Source organism: Vigna unguiculata, chromosome 4 (assembly GCF_037176805.1).
Source record: "Vigna unguiculata cultivar grain cowpea cultivar isolate G323 ecotype 2 chromosome 4, ASM3717680v1, whole genome shotgun sequence".
NCBI classification, from domain to species: domain Eukaryota; kingdom Viridiplantae; phylum Streptophyta; class Magnoliopsida; order Fabales; family Fabaceae; genus Vigna; species Vigna unguiculata.
Window position 1 is genome coordinate 3,449,261 of NC_140795.1, and position 22,986 is coordinate 3,472,246.

At 34.4% G+C, this 22,986-nt stretch overlaps 4 protein-coding genes across 18 annotated transcripts; 1 reads left to right on the forward strand and 3 right to left on the reverse strand.

The window, feature by feature from the left end:
• The first annotated feature begins 10 nt into the window (after positions 1-10).
• Positions 11-3,547, forward strand: LOC114181743 (protein BUD31 homolog 2). Of its 9 annotated transcripts, none has more exons than XM_028068284.2 (6): positions 415-698; positions 1,640-1,723; positions 1,835-1,906; positions 2,138-2,239; positions 2,341-2,528; positions 3,206-3,547. In XM_028068284.2, the coding sequence occupies exons 4-6, from the start codon at positions 2,146-2,148 to the stop codon at positions 3,359-3,361; spliced, it is 438 nt and encodes a 145-aa protein (XP_027924085.1). In that variant the 5' UTR covers positions 415-698; positions 1,640-1,723; positions 1,835-1,906; positions 2,138-2,145; the 3' UTR covers positions 3,362-3,547. The 9 variants fall into 9 exon arrangements, 8 of the variants coding, with proteins under 8 accessions (XP_027924083.1, XP_027924085.1, XP_085528643.1 ...); XM_028068287.2 differs by having other exon boundaries at positions 501-698; positions 1,599-1,723; XM_085672517.1 differs by having other exon boundaries at positions 1,835-2,239.
• Positions 3,548-5,118: 1,571 nt separating this feature from the next.
• On the reverse strand, positions 5,119-9,947 carry LOC146886651 (protein BASIC PENTACYSTEINE2-like). 3 transcript variants are annotated; one of them, XR_014994521.1, is made up of 5 exons: positions 9,822-9,947; positions 8,474-9,308; positions 7,336-7,455; positions 6,984-7,252; positions 5,119-5,788 (listed from the first exon to the last, which is right to left on the reverse strand). XR_014994521.1 is itself a non-coding variant. In XM_085672447.1 (4 exons), exons 2-4 carry the CDS (start codon positions 9,304-9,306, stop codon positions 7,246-7,248), a joined length of 960 nt encoding a protein of 319 aa, XP_085528573.1. In that variant the 5' UTR covers positions 9,307-9,308; positions 9,822-9,947; the 3' UTR covers positions 5,119-7,245. The 3 variants fall into 3 exon arrangements, 2 of the variants coding, with proteins under 2 accessions (XP_085528573.1, XP_085528574.1); XM_085672447.1 differs by having other exon boundaries at positions 5,119-7,252; XM_085672448.1 differs by lacking the exons at positions 5,119-5,788; positions 6,984-7,252; positions 7,336-7,455 and having other exon boundaries at positions 8,186-9,308.
• Positions 9,948-10,887: 940 nt separating this feature from the next.
• Positions 10,888-15,602, reverse strand: LOC114181437 (uncharacterized). 3 transcript variants are annotated; one of them, XM_028067889.2, is made up of 4 exons: positions 13,499-15,602; positions 12,925-13,072; positions 12,389-12,471; positions 11,537-11,851 (listed from the first exon to the last, which is right to left on the reverse strand). In XM_028067889.2, the coding sequence occupies exon 1, from the start codon at positions 15,567-15,569 to the stop codon at positions 13,752-13,754; it is 1,818 nt and encodes a 605-aa protein (XP_027923690.1). In that variant the 5' UTR covers positions 15,570-15,602; the 3' UTR covers positions 11,537-11,851; positions 12,389-12,471; positions 12,925-13,072; positions 13,499-13,751. The 3 variants fall into 3 exon arrangements, with proteins under 3 accessions (XP_027923688.1, XP_027923690.1, XP_085528572.1); XM_028067887.2 differs by lacking the exons at positions 11,537-11,851; positions 12,389-12,471 and adding an exon at positions 10,888-11,432; XM_085672446.1 differs by lacking the exon at positions 12,389-12,471.
• Positions 15,603-17,461: 1,859 nt separating this feature from the next.
• LOC114181581 (Acyl-CoA N-acyltransferases (NAT) superfamily protein) lies at positions 17,462-21,660 on the reverse strand. 3 transcript variants are annotated; one of them, XM_028068074.2, is made up of 8 exons: positions 21,503-21,660; positions 21,301-21,403; positions 20,234-20,313; positions 19,469-19,798; positions 19,102-19,178; positions 18,653-18,695; positions 18,507-18,570; positions 17,462-17,670 (listed from the first exon to the last, which is right to left on the reverse strand). In XM_028068074.2, the coding sequence occupies exons 1-8, from the start codon at positions 21,590-21,592 to the stop codon at positions 17,654-17,656; spliced, it is 804 nt and encodes a 267-aa protein (XP_027923875.1). In that variant the 5' UTR covers positions 21,593-21,660; the 3' UTR covers positions 17,462-17,653. The 3 variants fall into 3 exon arrangements, with proteins under 3 accessions (XP_027923875.1, XP_027923877.1, XP_027923876.1); XM_028068076.2 differs by lacking the exon at positions 20,234-20,313; XM_028068075.2 differs by lacking the exons at positions 17,462-17,670; positions 18,507-18,570 and having other exon boundaries at positions 18,653-18,778.
• Positions 21,661-22,986: the final 1,326 nt, after the last annotated feature.

Consider the following 22,986-nt stretch of genomic DNA (forward strand, 5'->3'; position numbering starts at 1 on the left):
AAGAGTTGCTGTCAATATTTTTTGGAGCAGAGAAAAGGGTGATCAGCTGATGCAAAGTATAGTAATTTGTCATGTTTGTAATTTTAATTCATACAAGAAACTGGTATTAAGATTAAATTCAATATTCCTATGTTATATGCTTAAAACTCATCCACCCCTAAAACTAGGATGACAAAATGAGCCGGACCTAACGAACCTGACGGAAAAAGCATGGCAAGAAATTCAATCCACCAGTCCGAAACAGCCCAGCTTCTTAAGTCCGCTGGCCCGTCGGGCCAACCCGCGGGCCAAAATGGTCGGCCCGCTGCCCGTATTACTTACTAAAACAAAGACCACGTGCACAATTTTTTTAATATTCCTTTCTCACACACTACGCCCAGACGCCTCACACACTCTGCGACTGCGAGACTGCAACTCTTCTTCTCCGCTCTCTACTCTGCGCCACACACATACTCGCTTCTCCTCCACCCACGTCGCCGCTGGCCACCACGAAACACGCTGGCCACCACGTCGCCGCTGGCCACCACGTCGCCGCTGGCCACCACGTCGCCGCTGGCCATACCTGCTTCTCCTCCACCGTGACATCCACCACGTCGCTGGCAGCAGCGAGAAAACAGCGCAGTGCACGGAGAACGCAGAGCCACCATCGGACTGCGATTGGCGAACGATTCCGACCGCCACGACCACCGCGAAGACAGGTTTGTTCGTAATTTGCGTTCTGGTCCCTTTCTCCCGATTTCGTAACCTAAATTCCTGATTTTCGTAACCTAAATTTCTGATTTTGTGATTTCCGACCACTACGACCCATTCTGTGAATCGTAATTGCTGTAGCTGCTGCCGTTAATCGCTGTTCATTCTTAAATTTTCCTCCAATTTCAATTTCGTAGCTTTGGAGGATATGCTATCCTCGGCCACTGCACTTTTTTCTATTGTATTAATACTGAGTAATGTAAATGAAATTTTTGGTTGTTCCATTGCTAGACATTCAGGGGTTTAAAGCAACAATCATATTGATGATGTCCGTTGAACTTGGAAGGAGGGCATTTAGAAAGATAGGGAACCTAATCTGATAGAAGGGAAAGCTTTTATTCTTGTTGAATGTAATGTATAGATCTTGCATATAGTCCATGTACATAGCTTTTTATGACCCATTATATGTGCTCTCCATATAAAATAAAACTCTGCTGCTAGTCTTCTGAACCTGCCTGAACTGAATCAGTTATGTTATTATATATTGCAGGGTTATCTGTTGTGATAATTTTCTTGTTTAATAGATAATTGTTGTTGTATTCTTCAATTGAAGTTTTTGCAGGAGGAAAGTTCCTGTAGATATACATGAGCAGCGATTCTACATGTGTTTTTTTTTTTTACTGTTATTATTTTTACTTGCAAATCATGTCGATGACCCACTCTGTTTGCATATAGTTTGAATCCAAGATATAAAAATGATAAAGACAATTGCTTAGTTTAAAAATTTAGTTACTTAAAAAATAATAAAAATTAGTGCAGATAAAAACCAATAATCCCCTCTATTAATGCTAGTATAAACACATGGATTAGGAGCATGTACATCCGCTTCTTACCGTAGTTTTTCCCAGTTTTTGAGTCGTTGCTTTTCCTCTTAAACCCTAATCCATAGGGTTTCGATTCGAAACGACGACAAAATTTCTGCGAAGTCAGCCAGACGAATAGCTTCTACCTTTGATTCCTGTCTGCAACACCGGTAAGTTTTTCATCCCTATTCGCTCTCCATCTCCGTCCTATTTTTGTGAATTTTGTAATTGCTCATGTCCAGGTGCAATGATTCTTGATAAGTTTCGTTGCTATGTTTTAGGTTTGCAGCGGATAACCTAGGTTAAGGTTTTCGCGGAATAGTAAAATCCAGCAATTGATGAACTCATTTGATGTATTAAGATTCTCTTATTTTCTTTTGAACGATTTTCGATTAGGCTTTGATAGAATTGAAGATTTCTGATTCTCTTACTTTCCTTTGAGTGAATGATATTGTTGGCTGTCTTCGATTAGGCTTTGATAGGATTGAATATACAAAACTATTTGCTTAGCGTGATTGATCTGTATGAAGTGCTCAGTAGAATGTATGGAAATTGACCCTTTGGTTCCATGTTTCCTTCAACAGATATAAAAATGCCAAAAGTAAAGACAAATCGTGTTAAATACCCAGAGGGTTGGGAGTTAATTGAGCCTACACTCCGGGAACTTCAAGCAAAGATGAGGGAAGGTTGGAAATTTACATCATGTGCTTGCCTTCAAATATTATATTATATTATATTATGTTGTATGAAATTAGAAATTAATAGTTTTATATCCTTTATGTGGCAGCTGAGAATGATCCACATGATGGTAAAAGGAAATGTGAGACACTGTGGCCAATATTTAAGATTGCACACCAGAAGAGCCGCTACATATTTGACCTCTACCATCGGAGGAAAGAAATTTCTAAAGAACTGTATGAATTCTGTCTTGATCAAGGATATGCTGACCGCAATCTAATTGCTAAGTGGAAGAAGGTACCTAAAATATGTTTTTATTCTATTTTTGAAAAAGCTTTTGTTTTTTCTATTTCTTTTATCATAGATTCATTACATCCCTGGCGTTTATTGTTATTGAAGGCTTAATCATCTCTTTAATTTTAGGCTTCTTTAGCGTTTATGTGTATAGTAGAAAATGGTTTATCTGGTATACATAACATTCACTGCTATAGCAGCCATCCTGCTACACTGCTTTAGGTTGCATGCTTGCATTTCTCTCAAACTTTTAACCATGATTTTGTCATTTGTAAACTTGTTCTGAAAAACATCTTGTGTCTGTTTCAAACAGAAATTTGTGATTACACATGATTCTAATGTAATATAAACATACTGGTTTTGTTCAGATGGGTTAAATTTATACATAAATCACATTGCTTCAAACTCGCTTTTAATCAAAAACAACATTATAAAGTCAACATTGTCCAAAATTAAGTTAACTCATTTTCATTCTGATATTGAGTACTTGTGAAATGAGAAATATGTTAATGCTGTACTCATTTGTGCCTTCTTGAAGATGTTAATTGTTTTATGGTGTGTTTGGTTCTCAGCCAAAAAGTGTTAAAAACAATATTATCGTATTACTGGTACTTAGATTTTAATTTATCTGTGTTGGACGTTGAGTACCTAAATCATTATGTTTTTGGTCCGAATTGCAGCCTGGTTATGAACGTCTATGCTGCCTGAGGTGCATGCAGCCACGCGATCACAATTTTGCCACCACTTGTGTTTGCAGAGTTCCGAAGCAACTTAGGGAGGAGAAGGTGATTGAGTGTGTTCATTGTGGATGCAAGGGTTGTGCAAGTGGAGACTGATTGGACAACAATTCTTGTATTGGTGTAAGTGGAGGGTTTCTTAGTACTAATTTCGTCAAGCCTTTCTTTATTTTCTGTTGTCCGAAACTCAGATGGGACACAATTTCTCCATTTGTATTGTTGTCTACTACATGAGTGTTGTGTATTAGGTATATTATTTATATGTCTAGTTCAGAATCTGACTTAGTTTTGTGCCTCTTCTTCTTTGTTAGCCTAACATGGTGCAACTTAATCAATGGGCTTAGAAGAATCTTATTATTATTATTATTTTTTCGAAGTAAACTATTTTTGTGAGAAAGAACTCAAAGTGAAGCATATTCCGTCAACTTATTCGAGAATTTAATCTTTAAATCCAGTAGACTGCAGTATCTTCAGAAGTCAAACTCGCCAATCCCATTCTTCATTTTAATTTCATCTTCTCAAAAATCGGGAGCTTTAACACTTCCATTCTTCAAATATGTGCTAAAAAAATATCAGAGATGACTATAGTACCTTTGCCTAACACTGCTAAACCTCCAAGCTTCTTTGGCCTGGTAGTCTTCTTCCACCCCACCTTATCCTTAAATAACCACTATATTATCTAATTAACAACCACATCACCTATTTATCGGAAAAATGAAAAATTATACAGTAAGATTCAATTGAAAAATATAATTTATTTGAGTATTTAATAAATCATAAAAATTTAAAAGAGACTAAATTGAAAAGTTTCAAATTTTATCTTATATTTTAAAAATTAATTAAACCTATTTTTAATAAAATTATATTTATATTAGTTTTTGAAGTCTGTCAAATAATAATTGTAAGTTTACTTTTTTTTTAAATCTTTTTTCTCAAAGAATTAACCTAATTTCTAAAAATTACTTCATAATATATATATATATATATATATATATATATATATATATATATATATATATATATATTATTTTTCGTAATTTAAAGTTTCAAAATAAGTTTATGTTAGATATGATTTTGAAAGATTCACTTTTAACTAGCTTTTTAAAGGTGAGATATGATTTTCTATATCCAATTATGAGAGGTAGTGCCACTTAATGTAAAGATTAGTTAAATTCCACAAATGAAAAATATGTGAGATTTATTTGTACTTTTATTTTTGGCTAATCCTTTATCTACTTACTTTTATTCATTTTGTTCTCTGGCCTTAAAAAGAAAGGTAGTTTAGTTCTTTGTTTGTTAAGAAAAAATAAATTCAACTTGTATTTTGCATTTAGTCTTTTCCATTTATTTCATAAGGTGAAATAACACATTATTGATATGATTTTATCTTTATCTCACATGTCTAAATAATATTTGATGTTAAAGGTGTTTAAACATTGCAGTTTATTTAAACACAAATATTAAATTTTTAAATCTCAAAGATTCAATTTCTCTTGGTTCCAAACTAAGAAAATTTGAGCATCAAAGATAGCTATGAGGATAAAAGATAAGGTTTATGCAATTGTGTCTAAAAAAAGTAGCAATTTGGAGCAAGTAGATTTGAACCTTAAATTTACCAATGTAAATTTTATAACACTTATGCATTGGAGAGCAAAACATAGTAGAATTCTTCAACCATTTTCTACACTCAATATAAATTATTTCCGAATACATCAAGATTAAACCATTTGATGAAACTGCATAAATTATTGAATGACAAAAACTTACAACGTAGACACTCAGTATAAAAGGAAAATTAGGCGTCATTTGTCTTGCCTCCCTCCCTGTCTAACAATATTTGAGCATTCAAATTCATGTAAAATATGAAACTAAAGCAGTAATCATTAACAATAAAATGTAAAACATGGTAGAAGAGTCACTAACAATTGCATCTCTAGACCTAGCTTGAGACTGAAATTGGGAGTTTGAGGGATGTTACTCCCATCCAAGCATGGGAAAAAATAGGAACCAAAGAGATAGTAACTTTAAGAACTATAAATTATTACAATAATCGTAATTGGCATGAAAAAAGAAAAAAAAAAAAAACTTGTATCAAACCCCAGTGTATAGAGCCAGACTCTACTAACAGGCTGGCCTCACGATTTTGAATATACAAGGTTATATTCAAACAAACTTCGTCAAGAGCACTGCAAATGCAACTAATTCCTATATTGTCCTAGAAGTAGCTGATAAACGGTTTTTTGGTGGTAGCATTTGCACAAAATCCTTTGCCTTTCATCACTAGAAGTTATTTATTGATATTGAAATATCAAGATTTTCCAGCAATCTCTGAACAAAGACATTACAAGTGTGCTATTAAGGGGACAACCACTCTTTTCTGTATTCCTCAATAAATCTTCAGGAGCATTGAATAGTCCTCTTTTACGTAGACCAGTAATCATTATCTTATAGGTAACAGCATCAGTTTTCAAACCTTTAGCAGGCAGAGAAGAAAAGAAATCCATTGCAGCACTTAGCTTTCCAAAGCTGCATTCCATGAGCATAATACCTCGAGTTACAAATATTAAGATCCAAATTCATCTTCTCAAGTTTCCTAAACAATGATGCAGCCTCAGCATAAAAATGGCACTTAAGTGACCATCCAATATAATGGCATGAATTTGGAGATGAGGAAGTTGGTCATGCTTGCGTATTGTAAAAAATTCTCTTACAGCTACAGGTTTCCCACCTTGGTACCCCCAATAAGAGTTATTCAAGTGACGACATCAAGATTTAGTCCATTATTAATCATGCCATCCAAGAAATGGATTAATGAATTGTAAGTTACAGCATTTGGTGAGCAGCCCTTGTAAATCATTAAATGAAATACCTTTTGTTGGGAACTTCACATCTACCTTAATTCTTGGGGTGCGAGTTACTATATTTGTTGAGCAATTTCGCTCAATTTCAATTAGTTTTAAGGTTAATTTTGCTGCAACTCTATTGGGTAACGTTTTCAGAAAGGGAATCATGGCAGATGTGCAAACTTTTAGTGCCATAGTTGATAGATTTTGCATAGAGGGCATGCTTTCTATGGCAAAAAGCACAACTAGGTTTCATGGTTCATCGGGGGTGGACCCTGATGTTTCCATCTTACACATCAATTATTAGGGTTCAATCTTTGCAAAATTTGATGAAAGACACCATAAAAAGTGTCAAAATTCATCTTAAAATCAATTGCCGAAACGAGACAGGATTTCCAAACACTGATTTCCCATACCTCAAGCACTGAGGCAGACGAGATAGGATTTCCAAACACCTCCCCTCCACAGATGCCTTTCAGAACAGACGAGTTTATTAGAGTAGACTATTACCACGATAAGCAATAGATTTTGGTTGAATGGGTTTACAAGTCATTTCGACTCTACGAACCCGAGGAAAGGCTGCACAGCAGTAATAGGGGCGTTAAGACCGGAGCTTTTTGTAGTGCTAGCAGGAATGCAAGTGAATGAATCCCATCCCCTAGCGAGTGAAGTGCTTACGCCCTTTCTCTAAGAGAAAGAAAGGGGCGCTTACGCCCCTTTCTCTAAGAGAAAGAAAGGGGCGCGCTAGCGTTTCAATAATAATAGAAAGGTTAGGGGGCTGAGAAAAGCTTGCTGTCTACTTCTCGAGCCTTCACTGCCCCGTTCTGTAACTTTCCTTCTTTAGTCCGTCCACGAAGCTGTCAAAATATATAACATACCTTGCTATCCTCCCAGAGACTGCACATAATTGTTCTGTAAGCTGTAACATCCAGATTGCAACATCTTTCTTCCATTTTCTTGAGACCTTTGATAGCAGCACATGTGTTCTTCCATCTTCATATTAATAACGTTATTAACATTTCTTTCACTCCAAAACAGGTATGATTTCTACGGAAATTGTAAAGGTGGGGAAAGAAGAGAGTCATTCCTTGTCACTACATACATGCTGCTTTGACTAGTTATTCAAAGGCTTATTACTGGTTATTGCCTGGAAATCGAAACATAATTTTGTTCACAAACTGCAAACATGGAGTAAAAAATGTTTAAATGATTGGTTTTTTTTTATCTAACCTCACTGCTGTTGAGCTTCTTCCCTGCGTGATAAGTATACTGTGGCTGGAACTACTTGGATTGGATATAACCATTGGAGGGTCTTGGGGTCTGTAGCCAATCAGCAATGAAGAGTCAAATCTGCCAGCATGGGTAAAGCCAAGAATGTAGGTTATAAGAATTTACATTGGATATTTTAATACAGGAATACACCAATTATGCAATCAAGATATTGATTTTAACTTATTTCCAGGAAGTAAGTATAGAACAAACATTAAATATTTTTGGTAAAAATATAAACGAAAAAGAATATTAGATTGGCAATAACAACATGCAACAATGTCAAGTACTACATTGTTTGTTGCGTTATTATATAGGTTGTTTGCATACCACTCAGATTGCATAAACACTGTGTGCTGGTATATCAAGAATACAGAGGAAATAAGGAAGGATTAAATCCATGTCAACATAAAAATGGTTATCGTCTGGCGATAAGAACACATTAAAAGTTAAAACACATTTCAACAAAAAACAACATTTTACCGCCGTGTTTCAATTTCTCTGGCCAAAACGAAACAGGCGTTATTTCAAACAAATTAAACATTATTAAGTATAATTGAAAGCTTATGGTGTGATGGTCTAGTAGGAGTCTAGGAATACGGCTTTTTTGATGAGTTATTTATACTCTTAATAGTATAAAATATTGTATCCTTATGCTGCACAAATTTTGACAGGCAGAGATTTTGTATAAGGGTCGGAATGAACACCTCTAGTGTTCTTTATATGAAAAAATACAACACTAAACAACTAAACTCACAAAGCCAGTTGGAAGTAAAAAAGAGATGGATGTAACATTTTCAAACACCAGCAATTTCATGAACTGATAAAATTTACTTCTAAATATCAATAAAAACAAGATGCTATCAGCTAGTTTCCTTTCAGGACCAACCCACCAACCGAAAGATTGAATTCCCAGGCACTCAATCCAAAGAAATGGTGACAGTAAAGTCAGAAAAGAACAGGAAATGTCTTGTGACCTCGAAAATTCTGGTACTACAAACCACCTAAGAAGCCTCAGTCTCTGGCCAAATACACATATATGTACATGACAAACAGATCGAAAGGAATAAGAAGCTAGTTGACGATAGATGAGACCTACCTAATAGTGACAAACTTGTTGGTGCCATGTTTTGCCCAATAAGTCCTCAAATCAATAGGATTAGAAAAGTTATAACCCTCAGCAGCAAGTTTCTCCAAAACTTTTTTAAATGCTCCTATACTCATTTTTCTTCCAGCTATCCTTGCACCACGCCGCTTGGTACTCATAGGCAAAGGATACACTGACATGCCTGTTGTGCAACATGCAGATTGCCACCCTCCAGAGCCCCATCTGTAACACTGTTGAGATGCTCCTGTGCATGAACAAACAGGGATTGGAATACTTGAAATATCCATGTCAATTCCATTTATTACAATTTCAGTAGTTTTCTTTGGAACTCTTGCACGATGAACTGTGGGAGCATTCTCATTCTTTGGCACACGTGGTCCCCTCTTGGACTTCTTAGCCTTGGGAGATTTCGGCACCTTCGGGCTCTGTCTTTTCTTACGAGTTCCCCCGGTTACCTTCTCAACAACAGGTTCCTCTTCCACTTCCCTTTCTTCCTTCGGCAACTCCGGCGGTGGAATCATTTGAATTTGATGTGCCGAAGATGTCTCCGGAATACCACCATAGTTATGATTTGTAGGTATCATATTCATATACTTGTCTCTGTAACTACTAATCCAAGCATCCCTCGTGTATTCCATAGGGTATGTAGCGTGGGACATACCAATGTCTCTGTGGTGAAATGCCCCATTTGTGCCAGATAAAACTGCAGCATTGCGCCCTCCGATTAAAGGCTTTTCCGGCATGGATGACATCAGCTGGAGCCCCAGGTGGCTCTTAAACGATGTGGCCGGTTCATAGTAACCCCAGTTGCGGATGGATGACATCTCTGTAGTGGAAAATAAATTGTATCAGAATAGTTGAACAAGAATTTCTATCACGTATACATGCTAAGTAGCCAAGATAGACAAAAGCACATGGATCTCATCCCATGCATGTGTGTATACGGACTACCCAGGCTAGTTAGATTCATTTTCCTACTTATAACTGTTAAAAATCTGTTAATAAATAGAAATTTACATTGAGATTGTGTCGATCAACATATTTGATGATGTTTTCTTCCCTTTCCCTAATGAACAAAAGCATGTACTCAAACTAATCTCGAACCTGAAACTTTGCTTTCCTAGTTTTGACTTTACTTAAGATTAGGTAGGCATATCCTTAAAAGTGAGATTTAAAGGGTTTAGAGGATAAGCTTATTTGAAAAGGTATATAAAATTTTGTCCTGAATTTTTAACTTCAATTTTAAGGGGATACCAAAAAGATTCTTAGAACATAATCTTCACTCCAACCTATAGTCCTAAATGAATTCAACCATGGAGTGAACAATTATATAACTTACATTTAGACAAATTTGAGGCAGCCTTCCACCGAAATATACAAATGTCATTGCCCAACCAAGGAAGGTTCCAATGCTACTGCTTCCAGAAACATCAGTATTTAGCAACTGCTCATCGCCAACCTGCAAGTGCTCAATGAACTGATGAGAAATAGGAAAACGTAAATTTCATCTTTTTTGTTCTTCCTTTTAACATGTATAAAAATTTGGAACCGATTACACCTTAAGAACTACTTAAAGTGAATCTTTAGTCATCTAGAGAAATACTGTTATTCTTCCTCACTCATAAGCAACTAATATGCAGCAATCACCTAACATTGGCTAGCAATAACCAAAATGTTTCAAATCACAAATAAAAATAAATAAATTTTATTTGTTGTTCAGGTTATTCATACTCTTATAGGATATACACAAACTATATTACAAACAGTTAACAGGATATCAAAACAGGATGATTAATTTCTAATATGATAATCAAAGTTGTGATTTGCATTACCTGAAAAAGCTTTCGCCCAACATGAATCACAAATTGTTGTCGTGGGTTTGAGTCCATATGGTTAATATTTTTACTCAATGGTTGAAGCAGATTGATAGCACCGAGAAAAGTTAATGTTGAAACCTGAACAAAGACTAGATGGATTTAGATTTCAATTATGGCACTCTTGTAGTTTGTAAAACAACAGTAGTAGAATTGGAATGTTTACCAAACAAAGAGTACTCTTCATCCTTGAAGCTGGTGCAGATTGTGTTGCAATGGCTGAACCAAGCAAGCTCTCTTGTATTGAATCTAAAGCAGTAGTAGATGCCATTTTCTGTGCTAAGATGGATCCCGCTGTTGGAGTGTGACTCTTAGACAAATATCTTGCTGACCTATGAACTCAAAATAAAGAGTACACTAAATTACAGATTATAAATTTCTTTGGTTGGGAAAGAAAAGCCAACTAGAACTCATTGTGGGAAAAACTGTGCTTATTCACTTCACATTAACACAAAAGAAACCATGCATAGAGACCAAGCCAAAGAGAAAGAAGACAAATATCAATGAATCCTCAGCATTTTGTTCAGGAAATTCTTTAAAAGAAAAGATAATAAATCATTCAATCACCAGCCTTTTCCCATTGTCCAGTTTTTGTGAATGTCTCAACCTGCTCATGTTTAGAATACTAAAATACAATACAATACCAAAATGATAGAGTATCTAAGCTTGTCTAGAGTTTCTCAAAATCTTGTCTTGAGTTTGATAAACTCGTCTAACCTCACAAACTATTAGAGAAAATAAACTTCAATTTTAACATGGTACTAAGAAAATGATAAAACTTTATTTTGTCATCTACATGATGTGGTTCAATAAAAGGGTTGACAGGGCACATTTAATAAAGTTACTCACAACAGCCTATTATTCCTCATTAAGTTACTATGACTCCCACAGATCCATAAACATGCTTCCTGTTCAGCTAACTTGTCACAACAGGTTCACAAAAGAGATATCCGCTCATTATCATCCTTCAAGCACACCACCAGATCTTTGCTTTCAGCAGAAGGAATAATTTGAACATTTGATTCATCTTGATTAGTGGTTGTTGCTGAGATGTCAAGAATAACAATATCACCAACCTGTGAACAACAAAAATAATATTTTGTAGCAGCCAGCTAGTTTTGGATAGACTAGTCAATATCAATTAATACTAATACTAATTATTAAGATAATAGTAAATAGACAACACAGAAAACAATGTCTTATAACAATTATTTGTTAGTATGACATAGTAAAGATAAAAAATTAGAATACAAAACTTCATTGAGTCCTGACTAAAATCCCTATAGTTAGTTAATGCTTGGCTTATAGAACTTAGACGTTTTAGGGAAAAAATTATTCATAGAAGTTCCAATTAAATTTACTAAAGAAAGGGTTCGTAATCTCTCCAACTTGCATGCTATGCGACACACTTTCTCTGATCTTCAATTTAATGAACAAAAGCATTCACCAGCTTTCATTTCACCCAGCTAGCGTATTTCACAATGGTTGGTCCCCCCTGTTACACACCATCATGCCTTCTCGTTAATTCCTCACTCTATGCTATCAAATCCACGAAAATATACTTCAATGAAAAACAGCTCCCTTGTTCAATTCAAAATAAAATAAACCACAATGCACAGATAGATCATAACAAAGGTTCCCATTCAAATCAATGGGTAAACTCTGAATTATTAACATTCAATGACAACAGAACCCATAAATTATTTGAAAAACAAACACTAAAATAACATTATTATTTCTCCCTTTCCTGTCCAAATATTTGAAAACAGATTCAAACAAGTAAAAAAAATAAGAAAAGGAAAAATAAAACGCAAGTAAATGCCCCAAGATATCATAAATTAATCAGATGAAGGATCCTATCCCATTATCTGCGGAGACCGTGACTTAATATTAAGAGAAAACAAAAATTAAAACCTTGAGAACTACTATTACAAAGTCATGTTTTGGTTCTATAAAACTCAGAAGTTCCTTATTTTTTTAGGAAGGAGGTGAGGAATGGGGGAGAGTTACAAGCATTCCTTAGTTTATGTACCATCAGAAAACCACTTGGGCTCAGTTGGGGACTCCACAAGTGTAGGATCATTACTCGCAACACACACCTGCTTGTAGATCTCTCTGCATAGAACCATAACATGACTATGCTTCAAGTTGAAACATGGCATATAATACAAAAACAGCCACTCCAACTATAATATGGAACTAGGAAACTAGATCCAGAACAAGTGTCGGAAATAGATGGTTACAGGAAAAATCTTCCGGAAGAAACAAAATCTGTGAATCATCATAACAGAAAAAATTCCATGAAAATTATGAAGAGTATCAATTTAATCAATGAGTGATAAATTAGCATTGTGTAATTCAGAAAAGAACTGAATATCTGCAAAAAATATAAGCTGTTCATATTAAAAGAAACTGTATCATAAATAGATTAGTAATCAACACAAAGAAAATAAAAGCTCATACAATACATGAACTTAAAGAATATTTCATTGTGACTTCAATTACATGACCAACATGATAAGAAAACTTAACTTTTTCAAGTTTCAATTTTATTAGAGTTCTACTCACCCTTTTTCAGAAATATAGCCAACCCAAAGTTCTGATTTATCCCATGGAATATATGGATGACTCCACTGAATCCAAGCCATTCTTTCACTTTTTGGATCAAGACGTGGGAAAGCATAGAAGTCACTTCCACTAACTAGTACCTGCAGTTCTGAATGTCACACAATCTAGTTAGACATAATGATGATGAAACAGTCATCAAGAAAGGGAAACTACCCAATATATGAAAACTTTTAACAAGCAATAACGAAATATTTACCCCCTGTTTGGTTTGGTTTGGTTTGGGACAGTGCTTTTTGTTTTCATGCATTATTTTCAAAAATAATGACAAAAAATGACACCTTATTTCACTTTATTTCATGTTTTCAAACACATGAATACGAAATGGCAATAAGAAAGAACAAAACAATTGCTTTCAACATTTCCTATATAAATCACGGACAACAGGAAACAAAGAAAACTTGGCAATATTTTTAGCAGTTTTAAAATAAAAAATGTTTTCTCATCGAACAGGCCATCATTAAGGATTCATTAAATCTCTTCACAGAATAAACTCACTAGAACAAAGAATTATTACCCTGAACAATTGTTGTAGATGGGTCTTGTTTTCAGAAGAGCAAGAATTTTCCCAGCTTTTAAAGCAAGCTCGCTATTCATCCAACAATCTCTCTTCACACAAAGTCCATTCATCAATGGTATATTTATGGACACGTGAACAACATCCTTTAATTAAAAGATACTTGGAAATTTCTGTGCAATATATAGTGTTATAATTTCATAAAACCATCGGTAAGTATCGTTATGCGAGGACATAATAACCAGCTCTTCTGTCAACAGTAAGCTGAAGCAAGGCATTTGCTGTGAAGATGCAAGTGCAAGCAAAGTGCATCGATGTAATTGACAACGTCAGGGGATGGAGCATTGCCATGTATCTCATTAAGAAGCTGCCACGCATACATGATTCTCCCAGATCTGCACAAGCAATCAACAACAGAAATATAAGTTATGGTATCAGGAACCAAATTTTTTACATGCATTTCTTTTAAGAGATTAACGGCTTCATCTATCCTTTCGCTCTTGCATAGTCCATTAATCAAGATGGTGTAACTGTAAACATCAGGTGCCAAACCCCTCCTAATCATTTGGTTAAACAAAAAAATTGCTTGGTCAAGACGTTCACTTTTGCATAAAGCAATCAACAAGGTACTGTAAGTAGTAATATCAGGGGGTGGACCATTATGGTGCAACTCATTCAGAAGCCTCCACGCAGACAACAATCTCCCAGATTTGCACAGGCCATCAATAAGAGAAGTGTAAGTCACAATATGAGGAACCAAATTCCTAAAATGCATTTCTTTCAAGAAATTCATGGCCTCACCTATCCTCTGATTCTTGCAACAACCATCAATCAATATACTATAACTCCAAACATCAGGTTCCACACCCCTCTTCAACAGCTTGTTAAACATCACAACCGCCACATCAAGACGTTGCGTCTTGCACAAACTATCCAACAAGATACTATGAGTAACAACATCCGGTGCCACACCACTCTCACACATTGCCTTCACAATTTGCCAAGCATACGCCACCATCCCACATTTACAAAAACCATCAACCAACAAATTATAAGTCACAAGATTCGGAACCACACCCTTCCCACACATTTCATTTAATAACTTCATTGCATCATCCAATCTCCTAACCTTGCAATACCCATTCATCAAAACATTATAACTCCAAACATCCGGCCGCGTAACAACTGCATCAAACAACCTCCTCGCCTCATCCACTTCGTTCTTCAAACAATACCCCGCCATCAAGGCCGAGCACACAACAACATTAACCTCACAACCTCTCTTAATCATTTCATCAAACACCTCCCGCGCTTCCACCACCATCCCTTTCTTACACAAGGCATCGATCAAAACACTAAACACATAAACATCAATGTACTCGCCCTTCCTAATCATTTCCTCCACCATCCGAACCGCCTCGTCTAACCGGCCCGCCACACACAACGCTCTCACAAGAGGCCTGTAAGTGAACACATTAGGCTCAACATTGTTACCAACCATCTCATAATACCACTCACACGCCTCATTGACAAGTCCTTCCTTACACAAACCCTCGATAATTCTACTATACATAATTACATTAGGTTTAACATTAGCAACACAAGCTTGCATCATTCTCAACAATCTAATAGCCGCTTCTGTTTTCCCTACATCGCAGAGTCCGTTAATTAACGTTCCGTAGGTGACTTCGGTGAACTCAAACCCCTCCGCCGCCATTTCCTCATAAAACTTGAGCGCCGATGAAACGGCGCCGTCAAGGCAGAGGCCTTTGATTAAGGTGTTGAGCGTGACGACGTCATAGGGGAGGCCGCGCTTGAGGAGCTTTCCGAAGACGGAGAAGGCGAGAGCGACTTTGCCGACGTGGCAAAAGCAGTTGATGAGGATGGTGAAGGTAACATGGCAGGGGATGACGTCGCCGCGGGACTCCGTTTGGGCGCAGAGAGAAATCGCGGCGGGGAAGGACTTAGCCCTGGCGAGGGAGGCGAGCACTCGGTTGAACGCGGCAGCACGTGGGGGAGAACGCGGGTTAAGCTGGCGCGTGAAGGAAGATAGCCGTAACGCTGTCTTCATCTTTGGCTCGAAACGAGACTTCCTTCAAACCATAACATGCTAGTCGGCGAGCTTGCGTTTCAAACTATGGAGGGAGGAATGAGAAACCCGCAGAACGACATAGCCTGGTATCTGCCGCTACGGTATAATTAATAATTTGGTTTTTATATTTAAATTTTTTATTCTAGTTTTTATATTTGTTTTTCATTCAATTAAATATTTAATTTTGTAAAAAAAATGCAATGCATCCTTTTATTAAATTTGAATTAGGGAATGTCAGATGCAAAATCTAGAATTTAGAATTTAGGTATCAAAATCAGGATTATTTCTTATATTAAAATATTTTAATGTTGACACATGACATATTCAAAGACTTAAATATAGGTAGTAAAACATTCATCTTCTCTCGTTAACATTTTATTTTTCAATCTATCAATACAATCTACTTTCAAATTTATCAAAATGGACAACTTTTAAAAAGTTACAAATTTAGATAATTGTAATTTTATTTTGAAAAAGACGTATTCATAATTTCTTAAAAAAATTATCGGTTTAATAAATTTGAGAGTAAAATACGGCAAAATAAATTATTTAAGATTCCTTACAAGAAATAAATTATTTAAGATTCCTTACAAGAATTGAAATTTAAGATTACTTTTCAAGAATAAAAAAACATGTATTTAATTATTTATTTTGATAAGCTAATTGTACGATAAACGAATGCGTAAATTGTTTTAAAATTATTGTATGGAGTAAAAGAGATATGAAAAAGGAATAAATTTTACTTAAAATCGAGAGAAATAAAAAAGAAAAGCTAAAATATTCAGTTATATTGCAAGAGTGATTTATATTTGTGGGATATACTATTTTGAATTGTTTAAAATTTGTGTAAGTTTTTACATAAATATTTATTCTTCGTAAGGTATTGAATATTGTATTAAGTATGAAAGAATATGAAATATTGAAGTAAAATATATTATTTGTAAGTTAGGCAACTTGTTAATAAAAGCGAACATCAGAGTATCAATCGAGTAGATCAAGTGTATTGCTTATACGAAGAGCATCGAAGATGCTCTAAATGATTCTATTATACTTTAAATTTATATTTACAATATTGGTTTAATTTAAGCAGGGCAAAGCCTAAAAGCATCATAAAATAGATGGAAAAAAAATGTTCAAAAGTCCTCTTGGTTGAGTATGATCCATGAATACATACGAGATAAGGTTGTCCTAACTGAAAAGATGCAGCAGAACATTGGATAACGTTTCGATGTGAAAAGTGGGGCATCAAATATACAATGCATCTTAGCTCGCATGAAAAGGTCTGGCACATTAAAGGGCTCCTAAATTATCTATTACAGTGTTTAAAGAGCTGATATTTGCGATGAAATGTTAAATGCACAAAGCAGAAGCAAAGTGCCTGACATTCGTGATGAATGGATTCTGTCGTTACATTCCCATTATATAATCTGCCACATACAACTAAAAGTACTAGAAAAAGGCGCTAAGATAAAAAGAACATTATCCTACAGAATCATGTTTTTCCCTCGAACATAACAAGCAGCCCTGTCATACACCATTTGGCTATTATTTACCAATAAAATTGTTGTCTGCACACGTCCTCACTTTGGCTTAATTTCTGCCATACTTTGAATGATAAAGGTTTGTGTTTCATCAACATTTGGGCATGGATAAGTCAGGCTCAAATGAGTCCAACAGGATAAATTTATCTAAAACTACTTTTAATAAAAGAAAGTATCATGATTTTCTTTTTCATGGACTAAAATTAGCTTATTATGAAAAATATGCACAAATAATTATTGAAGTTTGTTTCCTGGTAACTTTTCAAATGTTGGTGTTCAAATGTTTGCTTCCTATTAGCTTCTTATTTTCCTTTTTGTAGAAACCCACCCTTCCTGAGTAATTTATTTTTCTAAATTTGGAGGTGTTGGTGAGTACAATGTGGCAAAAGAAAATTCTTCTACATGGACAGACAAGAGAAGAAGAAAGACAAAAAAAAAAGAACCCAATAAAGAAGGCCACTCAATTGGTACAGTAAAGAGAATGGGACTAACAACTTGAGCCATCCTTCTCTAACTGCGCACCTATTCATCTTCTCTATCTGTAAACAAACAAAGGAGGTTGTATAAGTAAAGATGATGAATACGAAAAAGAAAAAAAACGAGGTTAATGTTTGTTTCAGCAAAGTGAAGGTCAGAGAAAAGCTAAGGATAAAGGGACAATGGGAGCACTAATCTCAGACTATCTTTCTTTTGGAGAGAAAGGACAGTATGTTAAGTATTAAAGTATTTCAAGAACAGCTTTTGCTAGCAATTAATAATATATCATGGTATCGCCAACTAAATGTAGCACAGGCTCCGATTTAGTATGCAATCAGAGAGTTCAGTTCAACTAATATAGGCAAATCCCCTCCCTTCCAAGAGAAAACAAAATCTGCTCTCGTTTAATAGAAACCATCATTGGCACAAGTATGGCAAGACCTTGAACAGACAAATGTTAGAAAACAGTTCTTCTGGTATCATGCAGATGGTGTAGAATGTGAAGCATAAAAATGTCATGGTGATAAAAACCTTTACAGTTAGTTTGTATAGAGAATTTTTAGATACTATTTCACTTTTACGGAGAACTTTAAAATGCTTACTATAAAATATATTTTTTGAATAAATTTCTTTAAAAGAAATTGAAATTCTAGAAATTTATAAAAAAATTTTGATAACTTCAAATTATAGAATTTTAAGAACATAACTAATATAGACACGCAGATAAATGGGGAAGATCAGAATGTGTTTTACGAAATTCAGTGCAAAACGTATGATGTTAAAAACCTTAAATCCGATTGATCTAGAAAATTGCTCACAAAGAAAGGTGCTATGTGACGACTAGTGGCATATTTTCGGAAAATCAATCAGAAAGAGCCCTGAGTTGGGGGCGCATTACCTCCAAAAATAGTTTTGGCTTCATCATTAAATACTTTGCAAAGAATTTCATAACTCTTTTTCATCTGCATTTAAGGGGAAAGCAGGACTTAATATCAGAACGTTTTCACAAGATAACAGGAAAAGGGGAAAGAAAAATATACATACCATTGGGTTGACTTTTGAAGGTGAAGTAGCTGATATGATGTATCTGTAAATGTTTCATCATTCAACAAAACAAAAACCAAAAGGGAGGGGATATTAGCAAAACGTAGAAAGTAATTGGGACGTCACCTACATTGATAACATGGATAAAACCAAATGAGGTGATGTTCAAAAGGCATAAAACAGAGACATTAAAACTAACTATACATCAACATATTGAAAAAATAAATGAGGGAGATCCTAAACTCGTATGCCTGCTCAAAAGCAGACAGAAATATGTTTACCACGGAATCAATGTCTTATGTCGACATACAATTAGTAAGGGTAGCAGAACCGGAGCAAATGGTGATAAGGAAATTCTTTCTTCCGTTTCATTTCTATCAAACTTAACATGTTCGTCTTTTTAACAGAAAATAATTTGATGAAAGCTGCATACCAAGTGAAAATGTTACCTAAGCTTATTTATATAGAAATCCACGGCTAATACATTTGCCTTTTGAACAGTCAGCATGACAGCACCCATACAGTTCTGCAAAAGACATAAAAACACAGAAAATAATAGATAAGAGACCATGTTCAATGAACATAAAACTCGTACACTAGTCAATACATCTAACTGAGGGTTATAAGGACTTTCCTAATGGAAATTGTGAACACTGTACATTAATAATAAAAGTAAATAAATTGTTCCTTGAAAGATCATAATGTTCAAGATTCCACCATCTTTTCCCAGCTTAAGAGCTGTTTCCTTTGCAGTGGACCACCAATTCTCAATTTTCATCAATGAAAGAGTAAGATGTGAAAAACAACTCAGATTACCTTTTGCGCCATAAACTCTAGAAGTTGCATTAAAAACTTCCCCAATCCCTTCCCCTGAACACGAGGCTCAAGCTGTAATTCATACACATACAGCACTGGTATCTCTTCTTCTAACACAAAGCGGAACTGTACAAATCCAACCAAGGGGCCACTATTTTTCAGACAGCAAGTTGAAGAATCTGCTGCAGTAAGCATTGTTGTCATCCCATCAGCATTTGAATTGGCAACCTCATGCACAAATACATAATGTGCTTCATGATCAACCATTTCTCTGCGCTTCACCTTTTCCTCCTCTGGCCACTCAGATCCATATGGTCCTTCCATGTTTAGCTGCAGTTTTGGGGATATACAAATCAGACATTTTCACAAGATCATTCATTTCAACTAGATAACAAAAAGAACCAAACATGAACCCAAAAAAAGACAGATTATCTTTTCATATCACATCAACAAATGACAACATAAACAAACAGAAAAAAAAAAAATTCATTGTTTTAATAAATTAATATTCACTATATCTCACTGAATTGGCTAGATACATTTTTGTAACAAACAAAAACCAGCTGAACAAAAAGGGGGACAATGACAGATTCTCCCTTGCATTATAGTATAAACACACATTCTAAATTTCTAGTTTTCTTTCTACCTTAGATACATTTTTGTAACAGAACAAAAACCAGCTGAACAAAAAGGGGGACAATGACAGATTCTCCCTTGCATTATAGTATAAACACACACATTCTAAATTTCTAGTTTTCTTTCTACCTTAAGAAGACTTTGAATATAAGTCTTAACAGTCGAGGAAAGTTTATTGCCATGTCCTGACTTCAAACACAAAGAGAGACCTAGAAATCAGGTTAAAATAGGCACTTAGAACAACAACCAAAAAAATTCAAACCCAACAATCAACATTATCACATTCCCATGTTGAGAATTACACATTAACATCTCAAGAGTTATCATCAAATACTAAAGGTGTTTGGATTCCACTTGAAACACCTAAACCAACATTCAATTTCTATTGAACACTGTGCCAACAGGATTGACATTCTTTTTTTCAGATTCAGTTAGAAAAAAAAAATTCATCTTAAACTCCAGTTGACTTAAAAGCTGTAATTAGTTATGTGTTTTTCTGCTCCAGTCCAGTTCAACTCAACTTAATTTTGTAACTGAAATGTAAACACACACTAGTACCTCTTTCATTGACTCATTATATAATCAGTGCAAGTTTGATTTAGCTTAAATTTTGGGGGAAGAGAGTACATGTAACAGCAACAAACAAATTAATACAAACATGCAATAAATTTGTTGGGAAACTTGTTAAGTTAGTTACCAAGTCCGTTGTGAATACAACTTTTATTCATCCAATAATTCTCGAGGAATGGAATTTGTACAATAACTCATGCAACAAATTATACCAATACCAGTAAGAAGAGAGAAAACTACAAACTTTCGGTAATGATATGTAGTTTTTTTGTTGTATGAATAAAAGACTAAAACACCATTTGGGTGATAAAAATGTACAATGTTCTCACATTAGTCCTGAAATCAAGAACATTCAAAACAGTAATCGTGCAATCTGTCAATCACTTATATTTTGCAAATTTTTTAAGTCAAATGATAATATTTATTTATTTTAAATATTAAATTGATTATAAGTAATTAAGTCTAGAGTCATATTTTAAATTTCCTAGTTTCGCTCGAGTGTCAATGTGACACTGTATTACACTTTTAGGAACCATTCTACCCTGATTTTGTTGACAAATACCTCCTGAGTAAATTAAACGTAATTGATTTGATTAAACAAAAATCTAACAAATTCTAAACGTTACCCTTTGCGTGGAAATGGCCAAACGCAGGAAAAGGAGCGAGGTGGTCTTTTTGAGCACGCGCTGTTTTGATGAGTTCTTCAACTGTTTTCTTCTTGGCAAGTACCTGAAAAATGGAACCAAGTGAGTAACGACAGTTCAGGTTCAGGCTTCGTTCGGAATTAAACGAAAAACTCAGAAGCGAGTGAGAACCGAAACAACTCACCTCGCTGCGTTTCGGCCTCTTCTCTCTGATAGGCGCATTGTTGCAGGTGGCACTGCTTGAACGGCGTCGTTGCAGAGTCTCGGACTCCATGGCCGGTGAGTGGAACAGAAAAGATGGGTAATACCAAGTGAAAAAGTACAATACAATCTAGGGCAAGACGCGGATATTTATTAAATTAAAAAAAATTCCAAAAAATAAAAAATGTTAAAAAGAATTACTCTAATAAGCAAGCTAAATCATGAATAAATAAGAAGAGTATTTTTTTTAATCGAAATGGAACACACTTACATTATATTAGTATTTTGGTTGACTCATTTATTGGTTAGGTAACAGATGGAGCTGAGTACTGCAAAATATTTATAATTTTTATAATTAATTTTTTTTACAACTATCTTTAGTGTATACTGTATAAATTTATTGGATTAAAATAATTAAAAATAATATGTATAAGAACTCATTCTTTTTTAAATAAAACCTAAAAGGTGATGTTTTCTTGCACGACTAAATGACAGCTAAATCTAATAGTGATAATACATTCTTACAGATATTAATGAAAATGGGGTTGATTAAATGTAAGACCATTCAAGTTTAGTTAATGACCTTAAGTTTGAAATATAAATAAATGTCTATATTTATTAGAGTTAGGAGTTTTACCATCAATAAAAAAATATATGTTAATATTATTTCTAAAATAATTTAATTTTTAATAATTAACTTTATTTGACTTAATTAAGAATCTCTTTAAAGATGACAAATTGTTCTCTATATTTTAAGAGGTTAAGTCAGAGGATCCTACTCAATCAATCAATTTACAGGTAAGACGAGTCAACATGATGGTTATTTTTTATCCTAATATTTTTTAATAATTTATTATCATTTTATAAGAAAAATATAATCCAAAAGTTTGGTTTGTGAGCTTAATTGTATTTATTAAACTTTCCAATTTTATAATTTAATTGAGTTGTCTGTGAACCCATCATTTTACTTATTAACATGTGTGTTTTTTTCATGGACTACCATTTAAGAGTTGTAGCAGGTAATATAATTTGTCACCCTTATCTAAAAATTTTGATTGACAATTAAAAATGAAAAAAAATATACGTAATAATATAAAATAATTTTATATTCTCACTAAATCACAGATTATCCATATAAATTAAATATATTAACATTCATAATTTCCATGGTGAAGATCGGAATGATGCTGAAGCCTATTCTTTTATCTTTCAGTAAAGAAATTGGATTGACAAAAACAATTAAATTAAAAATAATCAGTTTATCTTTTAATGAGAGTATATGATACTTTATATTAATAATTCAAATTTTGTAACCTTTACATATTTTAATTAAAAATAAAAATTAGTAACTCAAAATGAAAAATTGAGATTGATAATTATTATAGTGAATGAAAGGTATTTGGAGTTGGGGGATTTGGATGAGGAAGATATTTCTTTTGTTATTATTTAATGTAATTTTTTAATTTT